General features: G+C 47.9%; 4 protein-coding genes across 10 annotated transcripts in view; 1 reads left to right on the plus strand and 3 right to left on the minus strand.

Annotated features, from left to right (window-relative positions):
* Positions 1–399: 399 nt before the first annotated feature.
* kpnb1 (karyopherin (importin) beta 1) lies at positions 400–10,158 on the plus strand. The gene is made up of 22 exons (XM_019866337.1): positions 400–727; positions 1,370–1,428; positions 2,202–2,384; positions 2,468–2,668; positions 3,493–3,645; positions 3,728–3,787; positions 3,867–3,956; positions 4,767–4,877; positions 5,093–5,194; positions 5,271–5,495; positions 5,570–5,761; positions 5,853–5,983; positions 6,275–6,422; positions 6,529–6,600; positions 6,682–6,826; positions 6,895–6,977; positions 7,895–8,002; positions 8,080–8,223; positions 8,450–8,555; positions 9,007–9,121; positions 9,215–9,376; positions 9,629–10,158. Coding segments are annotated over exons 1-22 (2,631 nt in total). The 5' UTR covers positions 400–687; the 3' UTR covers positions 9,630–10,158.
* Positions 10,159–11,168: 1,010 nt separating this feature from the next.
* On the minus strand, positions 11,169–17,790 carry jmjd8 (jumonji domain containing 8). The gene is made up of 9 exons (XM_019866381.1): positions 17,567–17,790; positions 17,255–17,350; positions 17,103–17,151; positions 16,833–16,929; positions 16,684–16,752; positions 16,382–16,501; positions 16,225–16,292; positions 11,769–11,903; positions 11,169–11,428 (listed from the first exon to the last, which is right to left on the minus strand). The coding sequence occupies exons 1-9, from the start codon at positions 17,680–17,682 to the stop codon at positions 11,348–11,350; spliced, it is 831 nt and encodes a 276-aa protein (XP_019721940.1). The 5' UTR covers positions 17,683–17,790; the 3' UTR covers positions 11,169–11,347.
* Positions 17,791–18,120: 330 nt separating this feature from the next.
* Positions 18,121–22,840, minus strand: lat (linker for activation of T cells). 5 transcript variants are annotated; one of them, XM_019866388.1, is made up of 14 exons: positions 21,823–22,840; positions 21,123–21,200; positions 20,932–21,055; positions 20,809–20,848; positions 20,696–20,724; positions 20,049–20,091; positions 19,885–19,949; positions 19,762–19,794; positions 19,464–19,500; positions 19,316–19,380; positions 19,181–19,237; positions 19,052–19,093; positions 18,787–18,887; positions 18,121–18,695 (listed from the first exon to the last, which is right to left on the minus strand). In XM_019866388.1, exons 3-14 carry the CDS (start codon positions 21,047–21,049, stop codon positions 18,624–18,626), a joined length of 702 nt encoding a protein of 233 aa, XP_019721947.1. In that variant the 5' UTR covers positions 21,050–21,055; positions 21,123–21,200; positions 21,823–22,840; the 3' UTR covers positions 18,121–18,623. The 5 variants fall into 5 exon arrangements, with proteins under 5 accessions (XP_019721947.1, XP_019721945.1, XP_019721946.1 ...); XM_019866386.1 differs by having other exon boundaries at positions 19,181–19,380; XM_019866387.1 differs by lacking the exon at positions 21,823–22,840 and having other exon boundaries at positions 19,181–19,380; positions 21,123–21,429.
* A 95-nt stretch (positions 22,841–22,935) lies between these two features.
* LOC109513734 (protein spinster homolog 1) overlaps positions 22,936–25,516 on the minus strand; it is a 10,683-nt gene continuing 8,102 nt past the window's right edge. For all 3 annotated transcript variants that reach the window (XM_019866360.1, XM_019866359.1, XM_019866358.1), the window contains 6 exons: positions 25,314–25,466; positions 24,609–24,798; positions 24,402–24,467; positions 24,217–24,315; positions 23,474–23,642; positions 22,936–23,379 (listed from right to left, as the gene is read on the minus strand). In XM_019866360.1, coding sequence (XP_019721919.1) covers positions 23,306–23,379; positions 23,474–23,642; positions 24,217–24,315; positions 24,402–24,467; positions 24,609–24,798; positions 25,314–25,466 — 751 coding nt within the window. In that variant the 3' untranslated portion in view covers positions 22,936–23,305. The remainder of the gene's footprint in view (positions 23,380–23,473; positions 23,643–24,216; positions 24,316–24,401; positions 24,468–24,608; positions 24,799–25,313; positions 25,467–25,516) is intronic.

Consider the following 25,516-nt stretch of genomic DNA (forward strand, 5'->3'; position numbering starts at 1 on the left):
CCGCGAATTTTCCCTCAGACTGTCAACCAAAACGCAATGTCAAACCACGTCATTTTGAAAACTAACAAAGTCAACGAAAACACTTCAGCAATCATCACGTGCATGCGCCTTCGCCTACAACTGGCTCACACACGTGTTCACTCCGTGGCGTTCAAAGCTCCCACTTCCGCCGGAGTTTTTTTGCCGCTCTTAGTTTGCTTTTGTCGCTGGTACGAACGCCACAAGAATAACAAATTTCTCCCTGAATATCAATGCCGTAGAAAACATTAAACCGTCTTGAATTGAACCAAGCCTGCGGAGTCGCCGAAGAGAAGCGTTTGCTGGGTATTCCGCCCTGCGGCATTAACGAATTCCGACGGTCCCTGAATGCATTGGCCGCGGTGCGATATCCTTCCGCCGGCCGGGAGCGCGCGCGGCCCAGAGGTGCGATATCCTTCCGCCGAACGGGAGTGCGCGGCCTTTCCCTCGCGACGCAACACGAGAGAGCGAGCGATGCGAACGGGCGGCGGCGAGGCGGCTCCAGCTCACCACTACAAGCAGCACCAGCACGACCCTTAAGCGAGCTTTTCTTGAGCCATCCACGCCCAAAACCGGGGAACCTCTGCCTCTTTACCAATCGGAAAGAGTCAGTCTAAGCCAAACTAGACGGGCGCGCCAGCGGCTGCCGGACGCCGGCGGACGGACGGAATGGAGCTCATCACAATACTCGAGAAAACCATCTCTCCAGGCGAGTCCCTGTCGGCGTTTACCGGCCTGGCGGGAGGGTGGTTATCTACGTCGCGCCGAGGCCTTTGCTGTTGGCCGGGCGGCTCCGGTCGACCGGTGAAAGTTTGGGGGCTGTTGGCAAGCTAGTTAGTTAGCCAATCGGCTAGTTAGCTTTGCGCTAACCGCAATGGACGGCCTCACAGCGGCTCGCCGTCTGCCGGCCCTTCATTCACCGCGAGATGGCCCGCTCGGCCTCGGCGAGCACGCATTGAGTGTCTCGTTAGAAGCAGAGTGCGGCTCGGACGCTGACGTGGTGTTTTCTCTGACTTCTTGTCTTCCGCCCCTGCCCATGCTGTTAGCCCCTCGACTAGCCCCTTAACATGTAGCATTCGGCCGCCAACATTCTTTTGCTAGCACTTGGGAGACGAGCGGCATGTCAATCAACTTTATTGTCGTTCAAGCGACGTGAGAATGTTTTCGCCGACTTGCATATTTACGTATATATATTTTTGCATTTGCTCCGTCTAGCGGGCCGCGAACCGGCTGGTGCAGGGTTAGCGTGCTAACGGAGTAGCGCGCACGTTGGAGCCTCGCCGTCTTCGATCTGATTGATTTGCACAGTTTGAGAGGCGTTCTCATGGATTTTTTTATTGCTTGTATGCAGATCGGAATGAGCTGGAGGCGGCGCAGAAGTTTCTGGAGCAGGCGGCCATAGAAAACCTGGTGAGTAGGGCGGGCGCGCGCGTGCGCGGATCCCGCCTGCCCGGCACTAGCCTTAGCATTAGCATTAGGACCTCCCCGCTACACCCTCAACTTGGCGTGGCTTGCTTCAGACAAGTGGTAATACTCAAGCAGAGTTTGGAACGTATTCAGATTCAAAAAGCGGGTCCAGCTTTATTTCCGTTGATCGTGGAAGTTGACAGACGACTCGTTTTCACGCAATGTATTGTGGGTTAATGACATCAATGGTCTAAACTTTGTATTCATTCCTGGGATTTTCATGTCTCAACCCGAGACAGATGTGGTGCCATCCTGTAAGTGCTAACACTTTATTCTTGACTAAAACCACATATTAGCCAGAGATGAGGTTTTTAAAAATGGGGCACAAATATGATGGGGGTTCTATGAAAAATGAGAGGTGGGTTCTCAAAAAACAAAAACAGATGCACATTGCAACAAACCAGAATTGCACAGACACCAAAAGAAATATGCAGTGTGCTGTGCTGAATAACAAGGACAACATGAATGAGCTATGTACACGCTGGGCCATACACATTTTTGTTTTTTTTTTCTGTGTGTGTGTGTGTGTGTATACCTTAATAAATTGGCATTTCAAAGCAAAATTTTGGATTTCTTTGGGTAGTCTCTGTGTGATATCAAAATTGGTTTGATGAACTGAAACCTTTACATGTGATAAATATTCCACAATGCATTGGATGTTGCCGCTGTTGTCGTTTAACAACAAGTTGGTAACTGTTGACTTCCCGTCCTGTCAGCCAACCTTCCTGGTGGAGTTATCCAAAGTGTTGGCCAACCCGGGCAACACGCAGGTGGCGCGTGTGGCGGCGGGCCTCCAGGTGAAGAACTCTCTGACCTCCAAAGACCCGGATGTCAAAGCTCAGTACCAGCAACGATGGCTGGCCGTGGACGCAAACGCTCGCTGCCAGATCAAAAACTACGTAAGTTGGGGGAAGAGATTGTGGGCCCGTTGAAGGCCACACACACCATAAGAGTCACATAATCCATTCTTGGCGCCTCGTAGGTTCTGCAGACGTTGGGCACGGAGACGTACCGGCCGAGTTCGGCGTCGCAGTGCGTGGCCGGCATCGCCTGCGCCGAGATTCCCGTCCACCAGTGGCCCGAGCTCATCCCGCAGCTGGTGACCAACGTGACAGGCCCAACCAGCACCGAGCACATGAAGGAGTCTACCCTCGAGGCCATCGGCTACATCTGCCAGGACATTGTGAGTTGCCGCTGTCAGCAGCCGTGTGCAAATACAAACATATGGGCGGCAAATACTCATTTTCAAAAGTCACCTCTAAAAATCAAGTCAAGTATCAAGTACAACTTTTGACCATAAAGTTGTACTTGTATGTGCAACATACAGCGCAGATGAAAATTTCTTCCCTCTCACAACATGCAACAAGAGGAGCCGCTGCGGGTGCCCGAACCGCCATCAAAAGAAAAGTTAACATAAAATGACAAAATAATACAAGACAACACATTAGACACAGACAATCGTGCAATCTTAACTACTTTCCTGCATACTCTTTGTTGTCTGAAGCAGTTATATCGATAACTAACTTTTCACCAGTGGATCAAAGACGTCATGCTGAAATGTGCACACGTCTGCTACAAGCTAAGCTTGAAAGCAACAAGAAGCTGTAGCATCCATTAACGAAAAAGAGGTTGGCTCTCTTCTCCTGTCCAATGTAAATCCGCTTCAATTCCAAGCCACGACTCCCAGTTCCACATACGCATCGGCGCTACAAATAGTCGTGGGTTCTTTCTTTCCTTGCCTTTGAACATCATTTTGTGATTATGCCCTTGTCATATTTATTTGTATACATTTTATAGTTGATACTTTCGTTTTGGTTCTAAATAATGTGAAGTTATCCTGTGACTTGTTTTTATGTAGAGCACTTTGGTTGCAGCTGTGATTGTTCTTAGTCCGATAGAAATCATAAGGGAATAAAATGTTCTCCAAGAAGTAACGAACGGACTTGTCGCGAATACTTTTACTGGTTCCTTTGCGTCACATAGAGGGTTTTTTTTGTTTTTTGGTAGGATCCCGAGCAGCTTCAGGAAAATGCCAACCAGATCCTGACAGCCATCATCCAGGGCATGAGGAAGGAAGAGCCCAGCAACAACGTCAAACTGGCCGCCACCAACGCCCTCCTCAACTCCCTGGAGTTCACCAAAGCCAACTTCGACAAGGAGGTGCGCCGCCACTCAGTTTGGCACCGCCGCCGCTCGGTTGCCCGCTTTGGTCGCTCATGTTTGCCGGCTGTCTGTCTCGCAGACAGAGAGGCACGTCATCATGCAGGTGGTGTGCGAGGCCACGCAGTGTCCAGACACCCGAGTGAGTATTCGCCAAAGCAAGACCTTCCGGAACCGCGCGTCAAGCCACGTGCAGCTGAGTTTGGCATCTGTGTTTTTAGGTGCGGGTGGCGGCCCTTCAGAACTTGGTCAAGATCATGTCGTTGTATTACCAGTACATGGAGGCCTACATGGGCCCGGCTCTGTTTGCGGTAAGAATGGCTGCGAATCAAGCGGCCGCATTTCCACGACCATACGGCGCGCTGTATTAAGAGGCGGAGTGTCAGTTCCGGGTGCTATTTTTTTTTGTATTTAACACATACACAAGACGCGCTTAATTTTTGGACGCAGGCATGGTAAAATGTACGCTAGCTTTACAAGTAAGCATGCACTCTAGCGTATGTTTTTTAAAAAGGCAACGGGAGCAAAACTGAGTTTGGTTGTTCTTTCGTGAAGTAGATCACAACGTACTCATGTTTATTTCTTGACGAATCCTCATCCCCAAAGTCCTCATTCTGTATCCGAAATGAACAGCTGGGCAAGTTTACAATCAAGCACGCCGAATTCCCTCACATGATTGTCAGTCTGGTTGCCGTGCGGCTCCTCAGAAATGATGTCGACTTTTGCGAAAGCTCAAACAGCAGTGTAAGCAGACTCGTTAGGCCCCCACACCCCCAAAAAAGTCTCCGCATATCAATGCAGTGGGAGTGGAAGATGGCCAGCTTTTGCTGGTAAACCGCTGGATGTTGCTGCGCTACGGTCGTCCTTGCCCGGATGGCAAGATGGCGCTGTTTAATAAAACGAAAGCACCACGTATTAGTTGAGCTTGTATTCTCTCGCGGCTGCTCGAGTCCCATGGTCGTCCACGTTTCGTAAGCGTGTTTCCTTGTACTTGCCATTTTCGGGTGTCCTTAGCCAAAGACTAATGTTGTTTCACACAATGTGTATCCTGCCACTTTTTTTTTTTTTTTTAAACGCATAATGAGGACGGTGAACAAACTGCAATTTGTTGGTGTTCCCAGATCACCATAGAGGCCATGAAGAGCGAGATCGACGAGGTGGCACTGCAGGGCATCGAGTTCTGGTCCAACGTGTGTGACGAGGAGATGGACCTCGCCATTGAGGCGTCTGAGGTTTGTGAGCGGGAACCGAGAATGCGTCAACAATTGATGGCAGCTCAAAAATTGAACGGATCCGATGCTCATTCACTTGACTGGTTGCTCCACTGGCAAACATTTAGTTGCTTCGGGCTTACGCTCAAACTATCCGACACGAAACTCGTTTGTAGTGTGTAGAGAACAAGTAAAGTGACTGACCGCGGTCCCCTTGTGGTCCTTGTGTTGACCAGGCGTCGGAGCAGGGCCGCCCTCCAGAACACACCAGTAAGTTTTACGCTAAGGGGGCGCTGCAGTACCTGGTCCCCATCCTGACGCAGACCCTCATCAAGCAGGTAACGTTGGGCCTTCCTTCCTTCCCTCCTTCCTTTCGGCCGGTGCGCTTTCTTGACGTTTGCGGGCGGCGCGCAGGACGAGAACGACGACGACGATGACTGGAACCCGTGCAAGGCGGCGGGCGTTTGCCTGATGCTGTTGTCGACTTGCTGCGAGGACGACGTGGTGCCGCACATCCTGCCCTTCATCAAAGAGCACATCAAACACCCCGACTGGCGCTACCGCGACGCTTCCATCATGGCCTTCGGCTCCATCCTGGAAGGACCCGAGCCCAACCAGCTCAAGCCGCTTGTCATCCAGGTGGGTGGCGGCACCGGGCGCCAGCCAACGAAGACCCAGCACCGGTTGCCAGACTTTGAGTTTGTTGGGCGCAGGCGATGCCGACGCTGATCGAGCTGATGAAGGACCCCGGCGTGGTGGTGAGGGACACCACAGCGTGGACGGTGGGCCGCATCTGCGAGCTGCTGCCCGAGGCGGTCATCAACGAAGTCTACCTAGCGCCGCTGCTGCAGTGCCTCATCGAGGGCCTGGGCGCCGAGCCACGGGTGGCCAACAATGTGTGCTGGGTAAGTGGGGCGGGGGCCGCGCCGCCCTGAATAGGGTCGGGCGGGGCCCGTAGACGCTAAGCTAACGCTTGGCCTGCGCCGTTCCCCTCAGGCCTTCACGTCTCTGGCCGAGGCGGCGTATGAGGCCACGGATGCGGCCGAGGACCAGGAGGAGCCCAGCACGTACTGCCTGTCGTCCTCCTTTGAGCTCATCGTCCAGAAGCTGCTGGAGACGACGGACAGGTCAGCCTGGCTTGGGCTCACGCCACTGCTTCTCAGACTCGACTCGTTAACTCATTCACTCCCAAAGACGTTTTTAAACGTCTTTCCAGACTTGGTCCAGAATTGGCTGGTACTGAATGAGTTAAAAAACAAATCAGTTTACATTGAAAGTCGCCACGTGTGTATGAAATGCGGCATATGAAGCTGAAGGTGGGGCCGAACGTTTGAGGCGACCTTTTTTCGGATGACCGCGGGCGTCTGGTTGCGCGTCCTGTGTTGCGTCACGTCACGTGATTGTCACTCCCTGCGCAGACCCGACGGCCATCAGAACAACCTGCGCTCGGCCGCCTACGAGGCGCTGATGGAGATCGTCAAGAACAGTGCCAAGGATTGTTACCCCGCTGTGCAGAAGACCACCCTGGTCATCATGGAGAGGCTGCAGCAGGTCTTGCAGATGGAGGTGAGACCCCTTCCCTAAGCTTCCACGGTCTTTGGGGACGACGAAACTACGATTCGACTCGGATTGTCCCGCATGATGATGATGATGCAATTTCCTGCCTTGGCAGTCGCACATTCAGAGCACCTCGGACAGAATCCAGTTCAACGACCTTCAGTCGCTGCTGTGCGCCACACTTCAGGTGAGGCCCCTCCTCCTCCGCCTGTCTCAGCTGCGCCGTCCGTCCTCGCCGTCTGACGCTTCGGCGTGGCTCCTTTTGCAGAATGTTTTGCGTAAGGTGCAGCATCAGGACGCCCTTCAGATCTCGGACGTGGTGATGGCCTCGCTGCTCCGGATGTTCCAGAGCACGGCCGGTTCCGGAGGCGTGCAGCAGGAGGCGCTCATGGCAGTCTCCACTTTAGTTGAAGGTGAGGCTGAACCAATGCCAACCCGGTTTTTGTGACGTGAGGTTTATTTAGTCATTTTGGTCTTCCAGTTTTGGGAGCCGAATTCCAGAAGTACATGGAGGCCTTCAAGCCTTTCCTCACCATCGGTCTCAAGAATTACGCCGAGTATCAGGTAGGATTGCTTTGGTCGATTGAGATCTGATATGAGAGTGTGGGCACATACGAAATTGTAAACGTGGTTCAGTCTTGATCTAAAACATTTTGATAATTTGTTTTGTATATACTGCATTTTAATGACGTTGGCAGTCCCAAAATGGCGGCTTAGCACGAGCTGATCTTAGCAGTCCAAAACAGGATGTAATGTCCCCTCCGACTGGAATCCGGAGAAGCTAATGTTTCAAAGTTGTTCCTCGGTATGTGTTGGTCAACCAGCAATGAATTGGATAGTCATTATTTTTTGGCTGCGGTTGGAACGGAAGGAGCTACATGCGAATTTGCGACAATCGCCTTCAAGGGCTTAAACTTACCTGCTTGGAAACAGGTAAATGATCCAAGGACCCGTACGCGACGATCTGCTCATAGAGACAACAAGTGCTAGAACAAACTTGGTGCGCAAACAAGCCAACGGGAGAGACAAACACAAAATCCAGAGAGATGCGGAGCGCGTATGCAGCAGCGCTGCTCAGCGGGGGTTGTGGCTAAAAGGGAACGACAGTACTGAAATGTATGATGTGGTGCGCACTCCAAAATATGAATTTACCCATGCAAATGTGGCATTTTGACATCGATGCACATTTGTCAGAATTTGTATCTACAAATGTTTAAAAGTTGAGGACTAACTGTCCAACCCCCCAAAAAATGTTTGGGAATATGGTCAGTGTGGAAACGCCAGTTTGCATCCAAGCTTTTTACAGCAAAATGTTGAACTTGGGCCTGACAAAATGTGCAATGATGCCAAAGTGGCTTCAAGTGTGACAGGCTCGATTGTGCTCCAAATGGCGCTGATTGAACATGATTAGTACACACTCTTTTGGGGATTGAGGAATGGTTATTTTATGTATATACATTATTTTATGATCATTTTTTTAGGTGTGCCTGGCCACGGTGGGTTTGGTGAGCGACCTGTGCCGAGCGTTGTCGTCCAACATCCTGATCTACTGCGATGAGATCATGCAGCTCCTCCTGGAGAACCTCGGGGTGAGTCGCCTAACTCCGATTTCCCCCCACTCCCCACCCCCCAATCCCTCTGATGTGCTTGTGTTGTGCGCCCGCAGAACGAGAACGTCCATCGATCAGTAAAGCCACAGATTTTGTCTGTGTTTGGCGATATTGCCATGGCCATTGGAGGAGAGTTCAAGAAGTACCTGGAGATCGTGTTGGACACACTGCAGCAGGCCTCGCAGGCCCAAGTGGACAAGGTGTGTCACCTGTCGCCGCCGCGTCGCGTTGTGTCCTGCCGCCACCTTCCAAGCGAACAGGCGGCTAACCACCACAGGCTAGCTTCCTCTTCAACAGGCTAGGCCCTACGCATGAATTGCTTGGCACATTTTTAGCAACCCATTTTAGTTCTTCGGAAACAAATATTTATGAAAAAAAACAAAAAACATTCCGATGATGGTTTTTTTGTGTGTGTGTGGGGGGCAGACGGACTACGACATGGTGGACTACCTGAACGGTCTGCGCGAGGGCTGCCTGGAGGCGTACACGGGCATCATTCAGGGTCTGAAGGGTGACCAGGAGAATGTCCACCGTAAGCGGCCGCCCATCACACGTGTCACGGTGATGTCAGTTCCTTTTCCCGTCTGAAGTCCCAACGGGAAGCTTTGATGACATCATAGAGAACCTCGGGGTCTTTTTCACCCAGAAAGCTGCCGGCTTGGCGCCAAATCATTCGGCTTTGCTGGTTTTGCGGGACCCGACAACATTTCTCACTTGCTTGACAAGGATGTTTTGATTCTGATTTTTGGGACACTGTCGAGATGCATCCAAGCTTACACACAGCCTGCATTGTGATTAGGGCAGTGGGGATCTAACAATCATTCCAAATGCATTTCTTGCCTTTGTCATCATTGACTCATTCCTGAGGGGATTGTCAGTGGCCATTTTGGGAGCTAGCAGCACATTCACACGATTAGGTAGCGGTGAGTGAATGATTGCCACCTCAACCAACCACTGAGCCACTTGTATTGTTGCGGCGCCAGCGGATGTGATGCTGGTGCAGCCTCGGGTGGAGTTCATCCTGTCCTTCATCCATCACATCGCAGAGGACGACGACCACTCTGACGTGGTCGTGGCCAACGCTGCCGGGCTCATCGGGTAAGGCGCGCTCCTCAACTCCCCGGCTTGCTACCGGGAACTATTGCAACCATGCGCAAATTTACCCCCTCCCCAACTGTGCCTGTGTGTCAGCGACCTGTGCACGGCGTTCGGCAAAGACGTGATGAAGCTGGTGGAAGCTCGCCCGCTCATCAACGACCTGCTCACGGAAGGACGGCGCTCCAAAACCAGCCGGACCAAAACGTTGGCCACCTGGGCCACCAAGGAGTTGCGCAAGCTCAAGAGCCAAGCCTGGTCAGTAACGAGCACTCCATCGTTTAGTGAGCACTTGAACTTGACATTGTCCAAATCCAGTTTCAGCCTCCTGACAAAATATTCTCCCATTTGTCCAGTCCTCCATTAAGGCAGACAGATTACCATTGTGCTTTTCAAAATCAAACATTGGAAAACATTTTTGACCATTTTGTGATCGATACACATTTGAATAATTGTTGGTTGTTGCCGCCGTACTTGCCCACATGAAAAGTTTGTTTGTTTTTGTGTCAGATGCGTTTGGCGTGACAGATTAGCGGCATGTGTGCATTGGACGTCTGGGCGGACGTTGAGGACAAAACGGACGTCGTCGTCTGCCTGGCGACACCTCAACTTGGTTCACGTGAGATGATGACGACGACGACGATAACGACGACGACGACGATGACGAAGACGATGAGTGGCTGCGTATGAGAGACGATGACATCACCACTTTGCGGTCTGCCAGGTCCCTCCTTTCTTCCCCCCCCCGGCGGGGCAGGGGCTAAAATCAGACATTTTTTTGTTGCTTTGCTGGTTGTGCACCGGAACGCCACGGACAGACAACAGCGCCCACCCACCCCATCTGTCGGCCCATAACTGGCTCGGCACTAAGTATTTTCACAATAAGAGCACTTGAAGGGCAAGTGCCAAAGGAAGCGGCCGCACTTGGTTTGGCTTTTGGGTCACAATGTTTTTGCTTGAGAATTGAAGACGTTTGTTAAAGCTTCTATTTTTCCATTCTAAAAACAAAAAACAAACCAAAAAAAAGAACCCAAAACCAATAAAATCATCTGAAACATTCCCCAGCACGTACTGTCTCACTTTTGCTTTCAACACTCTGGACTCACTTTGGACTTTGAACTTTGACCCTTTTCATGCTGTCTTTTTTGGCTTTTTTTTTTTTTTTTTACGTGGGGAAAAACATTGTAAATACCACAGTTTGAGAATCACTCCCCTTAGAATCCGGCAAAGCTTGCCTTTTGACAGACATTTCTTTAAATGAAAATGAGATGTTGATTGTGTAATTAGCAAGTACTTTGTGAACTTGATGTTCATCAGGAAATGGAGACCCATGACTTGTTTTACTTTTTCTTCCACTCCCCCTTTTCTTTCAAATCCCATCTTCTTTCTTTTGCTTGGGATTTGGTCTGTATTCTGGTGCTTGGCCAGAGCAGACCGGTTCGTTGGGTTCGACAAAAGCTGTAAGGCTTGTGTAGGCTGGAAGGGCGCACAAAAAAGCAGGGCCTCTTTGCAAGGGGCCGCAAAGAAACTCAAGGAGTGTATTGTCAGGACATTGCGAGTCTGCATGACATCAGCCCCAAATAGCCATGATGTATGCACACCGCATAATGCACCTACATTATGTGGACAAAAGTATGCAGACAAGACTCCCAATAATCAATCAGTGGTTGGGCTTGAGCCAATCGGAACGTGGCGAAGAACATTGACATTTCGGGGGAGGGGGGGGCTGCTGCTCGCCAATTGGAAGTTGTGTTGGTGCGTGTTTGGACCCGCCTAATTCCGGTCCAGACACCCGGTTGAGCTAACTGCTTCCATCTGTGGCTTTTATTTTGGTGAGCCGTGGCAGCTGTTGGGAGAACAACTTCCTGTGTTGACGTGTTCAACATGAGTTGTCATTGACTTTCATTTCTTATTGAGTGAACTAATAAAAGTCTATATTGTACCAAAGCTTGGGCACCTCCTTCACACACATAGACACTGACCGGTCAGCTCAAATCTTACACACACACACACAAATGTATGGGCACACAAGCCCTGGGCCAACCCTCTGTACGCCACTGGCCACACATTTACTCATACACAAGGGCAACAGGTGAAAATTCCATTTTTATTTTGTGTGGGAAGGGTCACATGAAGGCAGAATATTAAATGAAATCAAGAGTCAAGAGAAGCTTAGACGTCGGCACTTGATTGTGAGCTGCTCGTCTGTGTGTGTGCTGTTCATCAGCTTCAACCCAGGAAGGTGGAGATGAAGATGCTGGTGTCCAGGTTGAGCGTGGCATGCCACCAGCGGTCGGGGAAATAAAGCACCTGAGGGCATGGCGTCACATTACCACGATGACAGGCAAATGGCCTTCACGTCTCAAATGCAACAAAATCGGATACAATTAAAACCCGTCGATGGTGCTAATGTTGAGTCATCCTCAATTGCCTGAGCTGCCTAAATAGAGCCACAAACACATTTTTTATTAACTTGTTTGAATGTGACTTACTAAACTTTGACTCCGATATCATACAACTTTATCTTGGGAAAAACTATTTTTATAAGATGTTTTTCTCTGACAAAATTTGTCTTTTGCTCTTTTTTTTTCCTTCTGTGAAATGTGAATTTCTTGCGCATGTTTGCAAGGGTTCTGTCATTTGGGGGTACCTGTCCGGGTCGGATGGTGCACTGCAGCGGGGCCTGGTGTGGGGGCAGCCCCGGGTAGACGTCCCTCAGCCAAGAGAGGGTGCTCATGTTGGGGTGGAAGGGCGGCCCCTCGTCCGGCGGGTATAGGAACCAGCGCTGGATGAGCAAAGCAGAAAAAGCCAGATTGAGGGTTTTTATTTGGCCCGAAACGCCTTACTAGATATGGTCGTTTTTTTTTCGGCCCAAAACGCCTGACTATACGTGGTTGGTTTTTTTGGCCCAAAACGCCTTACGAGACATGGTCGTTTTTTTCGCCCCAAAACGCCTTAATATACATGGTCGTTTTTTTTTGGCCCAAAATGCCTTACTATACATGGTCGTTTTCTTCGGCCCAAAACGCCTTACTATACATGGTCGTTTTATTCGGCTAAAAATGCCTTAATATACATGGTCGTTTTTTTCGGATTAAAACGCCTTACTATACATGGTTATGTTTTTCAGCTAAAAACGCCTTATTATACATGGTCGTTTTTTTCGCCCCAAAACGGCTTACTATATACATGATGGTTTTTTTCGCCTCAAAACGCCTTACTATACATGGTCGTTTTATTCGGCTAAAAATGCCTTAATATACATGGTCGTTTTTTTCGGATTAAAACGCCTTACTATACATGGTTATGTTTTTCAGCTAAAAACGCCTTATTATACATGGTCGTTTTTTTCGCCCCAAAACGGCTTACTATATACATGATGGTTTTTTTCGCCTCAAAACGCCTTACTATACATGGTCGTTTTATTCGGCTAAAAATGCCTTAATATACATGGTCGTTTTTTTCGGATTAAAACGCCTTACTATACATGGTTATGTTTTTCAGCTAAAAACGCCTTATTATACATGGTCGTTTTTTTCGCCCCAAAACGGCTTACTATATACATGATGGTTTTTTTCGCCTCAAAACGCCTTACTATACATGGTCGTTTTATTCGGCTAAAAATGCCTTAATATACATGGTCGTTTTTTTCGGATTAAAACGCCTTACTATACATGGTTATGTTTTTCAGCTAAAAACGCCTTATTATACATGGTCGTTTTTTTCGCCCCAAAACGGCTTACTATATACATGATGGTTTTTTTCGCCTCAAAACGCCTTACTATACATGGTCGTTTTATTCGGCTAAAAATGCCTTAATATACATGGTCGTTTTTTTCGGATTAAAACGCCTTACTATACATGGTTATGTTTTTCAGCTAAAAACGCCTTATTATACATGGTCGTTTTTTTCGCCCCAAAACGGCTTACTATATACATGATGGTTTTTTTCGCCTCAAAACGCCTTACTATACATGGTCGTTTTATTCGGCTAAAAATGCCTTAATATACATGGTCGTTTTTTTCGGATTAAAACGCCTTACTATACATGGTTATGTTTTTCAGCTAAAAACGCCTTATTATACATGGTCGTTTTTTTCGCCCCAAAACGGCTTACTATATACATGATGGTTTTTTTCGCCTCAAAACGCCTTACTATACATGGTCGTTTTATTCGGCTAAAAATGCCTTAATATACATGGTCGTTTTTTTCGGATTAAAACGCCTTACTATACATGGTTATGTTTTTCAGCTAAAAACGCCTTATTATACATGGTCGTTTTTTTCGCCCCAAAACGGCTTACTATATACATGATGGTTTTTTTCGCCTCAAAACGCCTTACTATACATGGTCGTTTTATTCGGCTAAAAATGCCTTAATATACATGGTCGTTTTTTTCGGATTAAAACGCCTTACTATACATGGTTATGTTTTTCAGCTAAAAACGCCTTATTATACATGGTCGTTTTTTTCGCCCCAAAACGGCTTACTATATACATGATGGTTTTTTTCGCCTCAAAACGCCTTACTATACATGGTCGTTTTATTCGGCTAAAAATGCCTTAATATACATGGTCGTTTTTTTCGGATTAAAACGCCTTACTATACATGGTTATGTTTTTCAGCTAAAAACGCCTTATTATACATGGTCGTTTTTTTCGCCCCAAAACGGCTTACTATATACATGATGGTTTTTTTCGCCTCAAAACGCCTTACTATACATGGTCGTTTTATTCGGCTAAAAATGCCTTAATATACATGGTCGTTTTTTTCGGATTAAAACGCCTTACTATACATGGTTATGTTTTTCAGCTAAAAACGCCTTATTATACATGGTCGTTTTTTTCGCCCCAAAACGGCTTACTATATACATGATGGTTTTTTTCGCCTCAAAACGCCTTACTATACATGGTCGTTTTATTCGGCTAAAAATGCCTTAATATACATGGTCGTTTTTTTCGGATTAAAACGCCTTACTATACATGGTTATGTTTTTCAGCTAAAAACGCCTTATTATACATGGTCGTTTTTTTCGCCCCAAAACGGCTTACTATATACATGATGGTTTTTTTCGCCTCAAAACGCCTTACTATACATGGTCGTTTTATTCGGCTAAAAATGCCTTAATATACATGGTCGTTTTTTTCGGATTAAAACGCCTTACTATACATGGTTATGTTTTTCAGCTAAAAACGCCTTATTATACATGGTCGTTTTTTTCGCCCCAAAACGCCTTACTATACATGGTCGTTTTTTTTGGCCAAAAATGCATTCCTATACATGGTCGGTTTTTTTTGGGGCCAAAAACACCTAATATACATGGTCGTGTTTGTTGTGAAAAATGCCTTCCTGAAACTTAAAAAAAATACTTTACAAAAAAGCCTTACTATCCATGCGCTCACATTTCAAAAAACTGTCTTATATCGGGACAATGTAAAATGCTAATGTCCTTCCTGGCAGTCGAATGGTTAGTGCGCCGGCGTTGCGCTATGGAGTTGCAGGGTTTGAATCCAGCCCCGTCCTTCCTCTGTGTTGGCAAAAATTTGTGTGGCCATGTATTTTCTGATCCTCTTTTCCGCACTATTCGTGCTCACACTCCCACCTAGAGACAATCTAAAGTGCTTGCTCATCACCTGACTGGTAGTCGAATGGTTAGTGCGCCGACGTTGCACTGTGGAGGTTCAGCGTTCGATTCCCTCTCCAGCATTCATGTGTGTCCTCAAAAACATGCATGGCTATTACTTTTATGACCCTCTTACCCGCGCAACTATTCGCGCCCACACTCACACCAAGGAACAATAAGGAGCATTCAATCCCTCCCTGGTAGTCAAATGGTTAGTGCGTCAGTGTTGCACTGTGGAAGTGCATGGTTCGAATCCAGCCCCGTTCTTCCTCTCTGTTTGCAAAAATGTGTGTGGCCATGTATTTTCTGATCCTTTTTTCCCACACTATTCATGCTCACACTCACACCAACAGACAATCTCAAGTGTTTGCTCATCACCTGACTGGTAGTCGAATGGTTAGTGCGTCGACGTTGCACTGCGGAGGTTCAGGGTTCAATTCCCTCTCCAGCCTTCATGTGTGTTCTCAAAAACATGCATGGCTGTCCATTTTGTGATCCTCTTCCCCGCGCAACTATTCGCACTCACACGAGGAACAATATACGGTAGAGTATTCATTCCCTGCCTGGTCGTCGAATGGTTAGTGCGTTGGCATTGTGCTGCGGAGGTGCAGGGTTCGATTGCAGTTCGGTGTGAGGTTGCATGTTCTACCCGTACCTTCGTAAGTTTCCAAAAACGTGTGGCCATCCATTTTCTTATCCTCTTCGCGCTCACACTGACACCTAAGGACAATGTAGAGCAGGGTTCCCACTCTTCCACTTGCTTTTTATTTCTGGAGCGTTTTAAGGACTTTTGAGGGCTAATTTCACCATTTTTGAAGGACTTTTTCTCCATTCAGCAGGGGATTCATGGTGGATTTAATGAACAGAAAGCCACAAATCACTGAGCTGGTGTTCAAATCATTGCTGCCAAAGGAAGGGCACATCTTTATTTTTAGGGGCAACCAGCTAACCCTTTTTTTGACATACTGGATGTCAAATTGGCCCGAAATGACCCGAAGTGATCACGTGATCATCATCGGAACTGATCGGAGATGGCGGGAAAAGCAGAGCGGAAACCAGGAAGGCATGGAGCCCGACAGCGGGGCTTGAGGGGAAGGGCGCCAGGCACATTTTCCGACAAAACTATAAATTGGAAGGGTGGGGAAAATGACATATACAAATGAAATGAACACCACAGGTTAATTTTTAAGGATTTTTATTGATTTTAGAAGCTTTCCCTGAAAATTAAGGACAATTAAGAACATAATTTTTTTACAACTTTTTTATGGGTTTTTATGAACTTTAAGGACTCGTGGGAACCCTGGGTTAGGGTTTCAAAGAAGGGTTTGAGTTTGTTGTTTTTTTCTGGTGAAGCGGCAAGACAGGATGAAACAGCCCAAGGCAAATCTCAACACTTTCATTCTCCTGCTCTAAATTGACACCAGGCAGATACAAAACTACAACAAATGTGTCCGACCCCCTAACCCGTGACCTTTGACCTACCTTCCTTCCATAGATGACCTCTGAGAATCCCGGGCCGTGCCAGTGGAAGGGGACACCGGTTCCGGGACCTGAACAAGGATGGACAACAAGGTCAAGTACAAAGACAATTTAGGACTCCGTCCTTTTCCCTCAAAGAGTGGAAGTCGGTTGGACAGACCGGCGATGCCAAAGCTGAACGCTCGGTGGGTCCCGGGCAGCAAGAAGGCGGGCGGCTCGTAAACGTCCAGAAGGCTGCGCCACTCGCTCAGGTTGTTATCGCCAAACATGTACAAGGTGTCTGCTGGCCCCACAACAAAAAGAGAAATGCAAAAAAAGGCAACTTTCTTGTTTTTTCGCTCATATCGTGTCTGTGTTGTTTTTGTTGCACGTCTTTGCAAATTGCACAGACCATTATCGCCATGGCGATATCGTTGCCATAGCTTGTGCAGCCCCTGTCAGCCATTCCCATCCCCGACTCACCGCTGCCCAGGACGTCTGGTGACTGCGGCCTCAGGAGGTCGTCCACGTAGTCTCTGAAAGACATGTCCACTGCGGGCACACCACGTCACACGGGATCATGCGGCGTCACGTTAAGCATGATGGGGAAAACGATCGTGGTGGTGACTGACCTTTGGTGTACGAATACGTGTTGGCCGTACTCAGACGCACTTGCCGATCGCCGTATGTGGTCAGTAAATTCCATTTAGAGCACAAAGACCGGAATTTCTACAAAGACCATCACAAAGGTATGAAATTGGTATGAAACATTGGCAATTTTAATTAAAAAAATATATTAATTGCTGCACCTCGAATTAAATTAAGGAAAAAAGTACTGAAACTGAAACAAAAACACAAACACACAAATGTAATGCTACAGCAAAAGCTAAAGCTCAACGTACGGTGTTGTCCGTCAGTCCCGTGATGACCACCGGCGTGCTGTACGCGTAACTATGGAAACAGCATAACAGCATCACTTTAGCAGCTGTTAGTTCGCGAGCTAACATGCTTGCCAGGAAAGAAACACGCACAAGCGGGCACGCGTCTGGCATACCTGTCCAGGAAATGACGTAATGACAGGGAGGAACCGTCCACCACTTCCAAGTTACACGGACCTTCATCCTCCACGCTCAAATTCGGTCCGCACCACCTAAACACACACCCCCAACTTCATCTTTGTGTTGGCATTCTTCCTCCTCATCGCGAAAAATCTAAAGAATAACTCGACCATCTCAGGTACTCCGGTAATCGGTCTTATTCGACCATCGAATGGACTCCAGTAAACGGTCTTATCTGTGTGCTCGTTACAGTAACAGCGTACTCGAGTAAAACGCGCTCGAGCCGGCACGTACAGTTAAGAACTGACCAACCGCCGTCGGCGCCTTCTTGGTGTTCGCTTAGCGTTTGCACCTCCAGCAGAACAAAAAAGGGGAGCAGAGCCAAGCGGAAGGAAGTCTGGCCTAAAGCTGTCCAAAGTTCCATTCAACAAATTTCCCCACACGACCGACTTGACGGGAAACAGACTGACGGGAATCCAGTCGAATCGAGTCGATGACGACTTCCGAAGCTCAACAGCAGATCATTTTTCACTTCCTGGTCTGCAGCCAATCACGAGCAAAGCACATTCGCCGTGCTGAGTTTGTGGGAAGGCGAGAACGTGGGAATTCTGGTAAATCAACACCGCTTACTCTCGCTTCACGCTTCGCTGTGAGTTGCAAGGATTCGAAGCGGGAATTTTCAAATTACAAATGCGTGAGCGCAAAATTTTTGCTCAACAGCACTGGAAATTTACGACTGTTCATCATTTTGATGGCTAATTCTCGTCATCAACTAATATGCATGGGACATACAAGTCTACCTACTGTGGTTAAACATTAGATTTGTGTGCTTCAAAAAGATGACACCAGAGTCTGTTTTTAAAATTTCTTTTTTTTATTAAACTATCTGCAAGTCCACTTATGTACAGTGTGGGTACTTTGCCACTGTCGTGACATCATAACAAGATAGATTTCTATTTATACTCTGTCATATTTTGACAATATTAGTACTTAATTGCAATCCTCTTATCTTGAAACTCCAATGGACACAATAACTAGTGTGAAATTAAACATTCTCAGGAACCGTCAGTTCAAAATCAAAAGTCACAAATACAGAAGAAAAAAAAAAATCAAACAGCAGTGAATTCATGGTAAATAGGCTGTCACTTAGCGCTTTTCTTTCTCGGGTACCCAAAGCGCTTTACACTTTTATCCCATTCACCGACTAGTGACGCAGCATCAGGAGGTTCAGTATCTTGGTCAAGGACACTTCGACATAGTCGCAATGGCCGAGGATCGAACCATCAACCTCTAGGTTGAGAAACGACCACTCGACCACAGAGCCATGCCGTTAGTCCATGTCAGCATCAAAAGATGACACTGTCATCAAACTCCACCCCTTTCAGGTACCACCGGCGCTCCTCCCGTCTCATCGTGTAGCGGGCTGGATGACATCACCTGCGAGGTAAAGTCGCTCAGCTGATGCCTGCCCCGCATGATTGCTGGGATGTGTCCCATTGGGAAGCTTCTGGAGTTTATCCGCACTTACACTGGGTTGATTGACGTAATTCCCCTGGCTGTCATCACTGTCACTGTCATCATCGTTGTCGTTATCATCATCATCCCTTTGGGACAACATCGGCGTCTCTCCTGCCAGCAAACAGGAAGTAACAAGCGTCAATCGACCAGCAGGTGTTCCTCAAACAGAAAGGTGGCAGCAAAGGCTCCACCCCGCCACCAGGAAGTGACACAATCCTATCGAGCGCCCACCCACTTCCTGCTGGTCATCAGGATGACGCCGAAAATCAACTTACCCGCTTCAGGAAGAGCAATCACGTTCAGGTAGTCCCTGTCCTCTGAGAACAGACAGTTAAACAGTCAATCACTAAGACAGTCAGTCAGTAGAACAGACCAAAAGATCGTTATGATGTCAGTGGCGCGACCTGATGGTGACCTTTGCGTGTGCTCCTTTGGGATGTTCTCGTAGTCGTGTAGTTCATCTGCAACAAAGACGCGGCGCCCTTTTTTTCCCCAAATCAGGACAAACGCGGAAAACCGGCGAATGCGTTGGATGCTACCTGAGCTCGGCGTGGATGCACTGCTACGATTGGTCGCAGGAGCCTCGTCATCTGGCAGCACTAATCTGCAAGAACAACCACAAAAAGAAGAACTAGATCAGAAAAGAGAAGGTGAGCAGTGAGAGGGCTACAAGCAGGAACAACTCACATGTAGTCCCCGGTAATGGATACTGAGAGGTCCTGTTCTGTGGAAGCAAACAAAGTTCAATGAAAAATATACACTTGTTAACTTCCTCAAATCACAGACATAACCAGAAACACAAGAAAAACTTGAAGAACCACAACCCGGACAAGAACCAGGAAGAAGCAGCAGAACTGAATGATGCGCCAAAAGCAAAAAAAAAAACCTGTAGAAAGAGCAGGAAAAAAAAAAACAAAAGCACGAAGCAAAAAGAACCAAGAGAAGAATCAGAAGAACTGTGTGAATGTATTTGAAGGTTACTGACCATCGTGAGAGTTCTGGTAGCTGTGGGTACTCTCTGCAGAAGGAAGAAGACCAGGACCACCCCCCCCCCGGAAAAAAATGTCTTGTCAACTTGTTGGTGGAATTTTTCATCTTTTCCTCTCACCGCTTTCTGTGGCCTCTCTGTCGGATCTTCTGCTGCGCTGACTGACGCAATCCGAAGCTGGAATGCTGGGAACATCATCAAAGACGTGAAGGGGAGCATAAAAGATATGAAGAAGAACATCAATGACGGAGAAGGTCAAAGACGTGAAGGTGAGGTCAACTCACAAAGGAGACAGCAGGCCAGAGGTCAGGCGAGTCGTCGGCTGATCTGTGAGTCAAAAAAGATTTATGCTGACAAACTTTGACTTTGTTAGCCTTTGCCAACTTTAGCTTCAAATCCCTAGCTGGTTAGCTTCTGATAATTTTCCATTTTTAACATCTGCCACAAACTTGTTATAAACAACCAAGCTTGTTTGAAGTTCGAAGTCTTTAAAATGTTTAGCTTTCACTCATTTTAGCTTTGAATTGCTTCCGCCAACTTGAGCCCCAAAGTGCTTATTAACGTTTAGCGTGTTAGCGTCTGACAATTTTAGCTTTTAGCATTTCTTTTGACAGCTTCCACCACCTTTAGCTTCAGCCAGAAACTAGCCACGGTATAAACATTTTGCTTGTTATCTTATGCCTACTTTTACAGACATCAGTCTTGTTTTTGTTTTTCCTTTTTACATTTTTCCATTACAATGAATGCCCAGAACGACAGAGTGGACAACTGGTTAGCACGTCCCACAACTGAAATGTTCAGGTCATCTGAGATGTTTCAGCGGGTGTCATCACTTCTTGCTCAAGGACTAGATAGAACCGCCCTCGTCTAGTTTAGCTTGTTAGCTTTAGCCAAAACATAAGCTCCTCCCACCACCAGGAAAAAGACTTACGTGGATGGACCAGTATGAATTGAGTGGATCTGCATGTGAGAGACAAAAATCGAGTGTGAACTAGAAAGTGATTGGTCGCCTTGTGATCGGTCCCGCTGAAGTGCAAAACTCACGGGGTGTACTCGCCAGTGTCGCACGCTTCCCGGATGGAAACTGATGACACCAAAGAGAAAGAAATGAAAAACTGTTTGGTTGACGACACAGATGACAGGAAGTGACATCACGATCACGCGCACCGGGTGGTCCGTTGTCCCTGCAGTGCAGGCACACCAACGCCAGGACTACGGCGCATGCCAACATGGCGGCTGACACCAGCGAAGGCAGGAGCAGAGATGCTTCCGTGTCTGCGTCCATGGCAAACTGAGGACATGACCACAACGCCGGTCAAAAAGAAGATTCACCGAAAAACGGGCCAGGGGCAACTCACGTCGAAGGAGGACAATCCGGGGCGGGGTTCGCCACACTCAGGAAGTCACAGCGCCTTCGCCGCTGCACACTTTGTATCCTCGTGAGGGAAGGAGAAAATATGACGACCAACATTGAGGATGAAGAAGACAAAGCAAATGAAGGAGAAGATAATGATAAAAATGAAGGACGAAGAAGGCAAAGAATAAGATGACAAAGTCAAGGAAGGTGACGACAAAGCCAAAAAGAAGTCGACGACGAAGGAGAAGATGACAAAAAAGACAAAGGAGAAAATAAAGACGATAAAGACAATGAGGAACAAGACAATTAAAATGAAGGAGAAAATCGAAAATATAAGACAGAATAGAAGAAAATTAATATGAAAATAAAAACAACAAAAAAAAAGATATCGAAAATGAAGAACAAGAAAAAGAACGTGGCCAGACGAAGAAGATGAAGAATTACAAGACGAAATCAAGGAAGTTGACAAAGAAGGATGCAGAAAACAGGAGAAGAAGAACATGGAGGAGAATGACAGACTTAATAGATAATATTGAGGAAGACAATGGCGACGAAAAGACAAAAACCCAGTAGAAAAAAAAAAAGTCTAAAGATCAAGCAGAAGACAAGAAGAATAAAAGCGGGAAGGAGATGAGCAAGACAAAACAAGACAAACAATTACAAGCTCAAGGCAAAGGCGCCCAAGATGGAGAAGGTGAAACCTTTTTCGCCGTCGAGTCCTTTCAAAGCGTTTCAGGCGGCCATCTTGTGCGGTGTGAAGGGCGTGCGAGGTGTGCTGGAGAAAGCGGCGATGTCAGGATGAAGGCAGTCCGGCGGACTTCCTGTCATCCAGGCACACCCTTGGAGAAGCGGCAGGGTGATGTCACGCCAGCAAGGGCGCTCCCCGCGTGACCAGATCCGGGCCGTTCGTCCGTTTGGTGTTCCGGCAGCGGCCGGTCTCATTTGGCGACGTTTTCCTCCCGCCTGCTTCCTTGTTACTCTCAGCCAATCGGCTGCCGCCGTCAATGCTACGTGCGCTCGGAGAGGTCTCCGACGCCGCGTTTCCGGGAAGAGGAGCTTCGCGACGACTAACAGGAAACCACGTCGAGGTTGATCGGGGGGGGTGGGGGGGGCGCTACAACTAACAAAAGCCACACTAAACCACCTGGATTTGTCTGAGACTGGCAAACGACTACCACAAAGCGAAGAAGATGATTAGTACATACGGTAACTATTGGATGACGAGTCGACATACACCAAAACGTTTAGTAGCTGACGACCAGGATATTTGTAGTAGTTTAGAAGAGGACCAGATGCCTAGCAAATGAGGACAAGTAGATGACTATTAAGTGACTAATAGACGAATACACAACTAGAAAATGACTAGTCGATGACCAGGAGTTGAGTAGTATAAACCCAGCACATGATGATCAGACAATTAGACTAGATGAGCATTAGTAGTCTGGAAGGCGACTAGACGGCTAACAAACGACAAGGACAGCAAAGGACGAGACTCCAGAGGACGACTAGCAGGTGACCAGAAGATGACTCGTATCTAATTAATGGACCACCAGAAGATGGCAAGATGGCTTGCAAACTATGACTTGGTTAGCTGATGACTAGTACAGAACTACTCGATGATTACCAGATGACAAAATCAACAGCACTTAAGCACTACGTGACTGGTAGACAACTAAAATAGAACTACAAGATAACCAAGAGATGGCTTGAAAAGCAGTTGACGCGCATCCTAGAGATGACTAGTGTACAACTACTAGATGACAGGCCGACAACTAAACGAGGTCCGGTCCAAATAAGTGACACAAGAGAATAAGTAAACAAGTTAGCTCGGTTTATTCAGTTAATCTAAAAACAGAGTCAGCAAAGTGGCTGGCCGCCAAGACCACGCATGGTAAGACCCCCAAACCAAAATGCCGAAGAGAAGGTTCATCACCCGGACAAAAGCAGAAAAAACAAGCAAGTTCAGAAAAGTCAAGACTATCCTAAAAGACCGTATAAGTTGAATATCCTAAAAGTGGTAAAACAAAACATTTTTGGGACCGGGAGTCCATTCGAGTTTGGTACTGGATTCTTCTTGCACCAGCCTCCCCCAAAAAAAATGTAAAAGGAAAAACCGTGATAAAAGTTTCTGCCGCTTCCTTCCACTGAGAGAAGGAGGGGAGGCAAAGTTCAAATCAGAACCCTTCAAATCAGAACGCTGGACACTGGAACCAGAGTGGATCGCCCGCTTTTGGGCACCACGATGGGCTCGTCGTCATCTGTGGACACACACACACACACACCGAGTAACATCAAGTCACGCTACCTCACACACGACTCGGGCGCTGCGTGTTAGCGGGCATGCTGGGTCACCTGCGGGTGTCAAGTTCTCAGCTTGCTGTCGATCTCGCTCAATGAAAAGGGCGGTGGCGAGGAAGAAAGCTCCGCCCCCCACGGCCACGAAGGCGCAGAGCAGCAGAGACAGTTGAAGCGAGCGAAACTGCCACAGGAAGGAATCCCACTTCCTCAAGGAGTCCGACACCTGGAAGTTGCCACGACACGTCAAACACAGGGCCACAATTCATCCCTGAATTTTCAACTATTTCAATGATGGATGAAAGTTTTGCGAGTGACATCATAGATGACGAAGAAGCAACCTCACAAGGGTGGTACTGAAAACCAGAAGCCCTTTGTTGCCATGAATCGATAGCTGCCCGTTTCCAAAAGGTTGCAGAATACAACATGGCTCTCTGTCAAATTGTGGAAAACCTACGGGCCTGCGCGGGTTTTCTCCGGGTACTCCGGTTTCCTCCCACATTCCCAAAGCATGCATGGCAAGCTGATTGAACACTCCAAATTGTCCTCAAGTGTGAGTGTGAGCGTGAATGGTTGTTTGTCTGTGTGTGCCCTGCGATTGGCTGGCAACCAGTTCAGGGGTGTCCCCCGCCTACTGCTCGAAAACGGCTGGGATAGGCTCCAGCGCCCCCCCGACACCTTTGTGAGGATAAAGCGGATCGAAAAATGGATGGATGAAATAAACTTGAATGCCAAATAGCGTCGGTATGCAGATCGATGGCGGGTAACAAGCGTGCAAGAAGATAAGAGTGCATACGCACCACTCCGATGAGATAAGGACTTCCGGCGTCTCCCAGCAGGTGCGAGATGACAATCTGCAGTGCCTCAGCGGTAGAGCGCCGCGTGGGAACCACCACGTACTGACAGACAAAAACAAAAACACAAGCACATTAGTAGAAGGAGGCGGAAGATAAGGATGGAACGTGTGTCACGCCACGTTGCTGACCAGCAGAATGTCGGCCACGATGGCCCAGTTCATGGACAGGAACGTCTCACCCAGGAAAATAAACACCTGCGCAAAACACAAGATCTTCACCACTCATACACTCAAAAGCAACGGGAACATGACAAGTAGATGACGAGTGGTTGGTTGACAGGTAGAAGACGTTATTTTGCAAACGTGGCAGGTGTCGGAGCTCGAGTATATACTCACATATGTGGCGACGGTGCTGGCCTGGGCGCAGACGACGGCGAGGTAGAGGAAGGGCGCCGAGAGCAGCAGGCCGGCGGCGCACACCAGCGGGTCGGCGCGCGGAGTTCGGCGTCGGAGCAGACGGCTGGCCTGCACGCCGCTGGCCACGCCCAGCACGCCCGTCACGCATGTGATGGCGCCGAAAATCAAACTGCCCGCACGCAAACCACAAACGCACTGTCACTCGGGATGCTCGGAAAGGCGTCCAAAAATTTTTAAAAAGACTCAAATTTCAAATCCAAAGTATCTTGACCTATTTCCTAATTATTGTGACAAATGAGTGGCATAATCAGTTTCTTCACATAAATGAATGGCACTGATTATTAATAACAGACAAACATTCGCAAAGGTCATCGATAACATTTGGAAAATGGGAGTTTGAGCATGACTAACACGCAAAGGATTCAGACGGCATTAAAAAAAAAAAAAGATCACTTTTGTCTTTTTTTTTTCCCCCGACAGGTGTCTTTACTGCTATTAACAGCATTATTTGAAAACAAGCTTGACAAGTCTTGTCAAGTTATGTCATTCAAGTCAAAGTCAAGAGGAGTCCTTCTTCATTTTTAGCCAAAAAAAGCGCTGAGATTGTCTCCTTAAGTCTGGCCAGGGTCAATTCACGTGACCGGCGTTCCCTTCCCCTACCGGCAACCCGGGGCGAGGGCTCACCTGTCTGAGGACGAGCAGTGAGCCTCCATGCAGGGCGCGCGCTCGCCCGTAAACATGGCCGCCCTGAACAGGAAGGTGGGCGCCCACAGTGCCAGCGAGCCTGTGACGAAGGCCACCGCCGTGAAGCCCAACGTGGACAGCACGAAGCTCGGGCTGCCCCACAAACAACCACAAAGAGAGGGGGGGGGGGGGGGGGCCCGGGG

Source organism: Hippocampus comes, unplaced genomic scaffold (assembly GCF_001891065.2).
Source record: "Hippocampus comes isolate QL1 unplaced genomic scaffold, H_comes_QL1_v1.1 scaffold99, whole genome shotgun sequence".
NCBI classification, from domain to species: Eukaryota; Metazoa; Chordata; class Actinopteri; order Syngnathiformes; family Syngnathidae; genus Hippocampus; species Hippocampus comes.

What these genes read in the sequence shown, in the direction of transcription:
- kpnb1 (XM_019866337.1), top strand. Translation starts at nt 688, where the DNA reads ATGGAGCTCATCACAATACTCGAGAAAACCATCTCTCCAG. An exon ending in TCGCCATTGAGGCGTCTGAG is followed by an intron (nt 4,878 to 5,092) that starts GTTTGTGAGCGG and finishes TGTGTTGACCAG; the next exon opens with GCGTCGGAGCAGGGCCGCCC. An exon ending in AACGCTGCCGGGCTCATCGG is followed by an intron (nt 9,122 to 9,214) that starts GTAAGGCGCGCT and finishes CCTGTGTGTCAG; the next exon opens with CGACCTGTGCACGGCGTTCG.
- lat (XM_019866386.1), bottom strand. Translation starts at nt 21,049, where the DNA reads ATGGACGCAGACACGGAAGCATCTCTGCTCCTGCCTTCGCTGGTGTCA. An exon ending in CAGAGAGGCCACAGAAAGCG is followed by an intron (nt 19,795 to 19,884) that starts GTGAGAGGAAAA and finishes TTCCTTCTGCAG; the next exon opens with AGAGTACCCACAGCTACCAG. An exon ending in ATTACGTCAATCAACCCAGT is followed by an intron (nt 18,696 to 18,786) that starts GTAAGTGCGGAT and finishes TTTACCTCGCAG; the next exon opens with GTGATGTCATCCAGCCCGCT.
- jmjd8 (XM_019866381.1), bottom strand. Translation starts at nt 17,682, where the DNA reads ATGGAACTTTGGACAGCTTTAGGCCAGACTTCCTTCCGCTTGGCTCTG. An exon ending in GAAGGCGCCGACGGCGGTTG is followed by an intron (nt 17,351 to 17,566) that starts GTCAGTTCTTAA and finishes GTGTGTGTTTAG; the next exon opens with GTGGTGCGGACCGAATTTGA. An exon ending in CGGGACTGACGGACAACACC is followed by an intron (nt 16,930 to 17,102) that starts GTACGTTGAGCT and finishes TGGTCTTTGTAG; the next exon opens with AAATTCCGGTCTTTGTGCTC.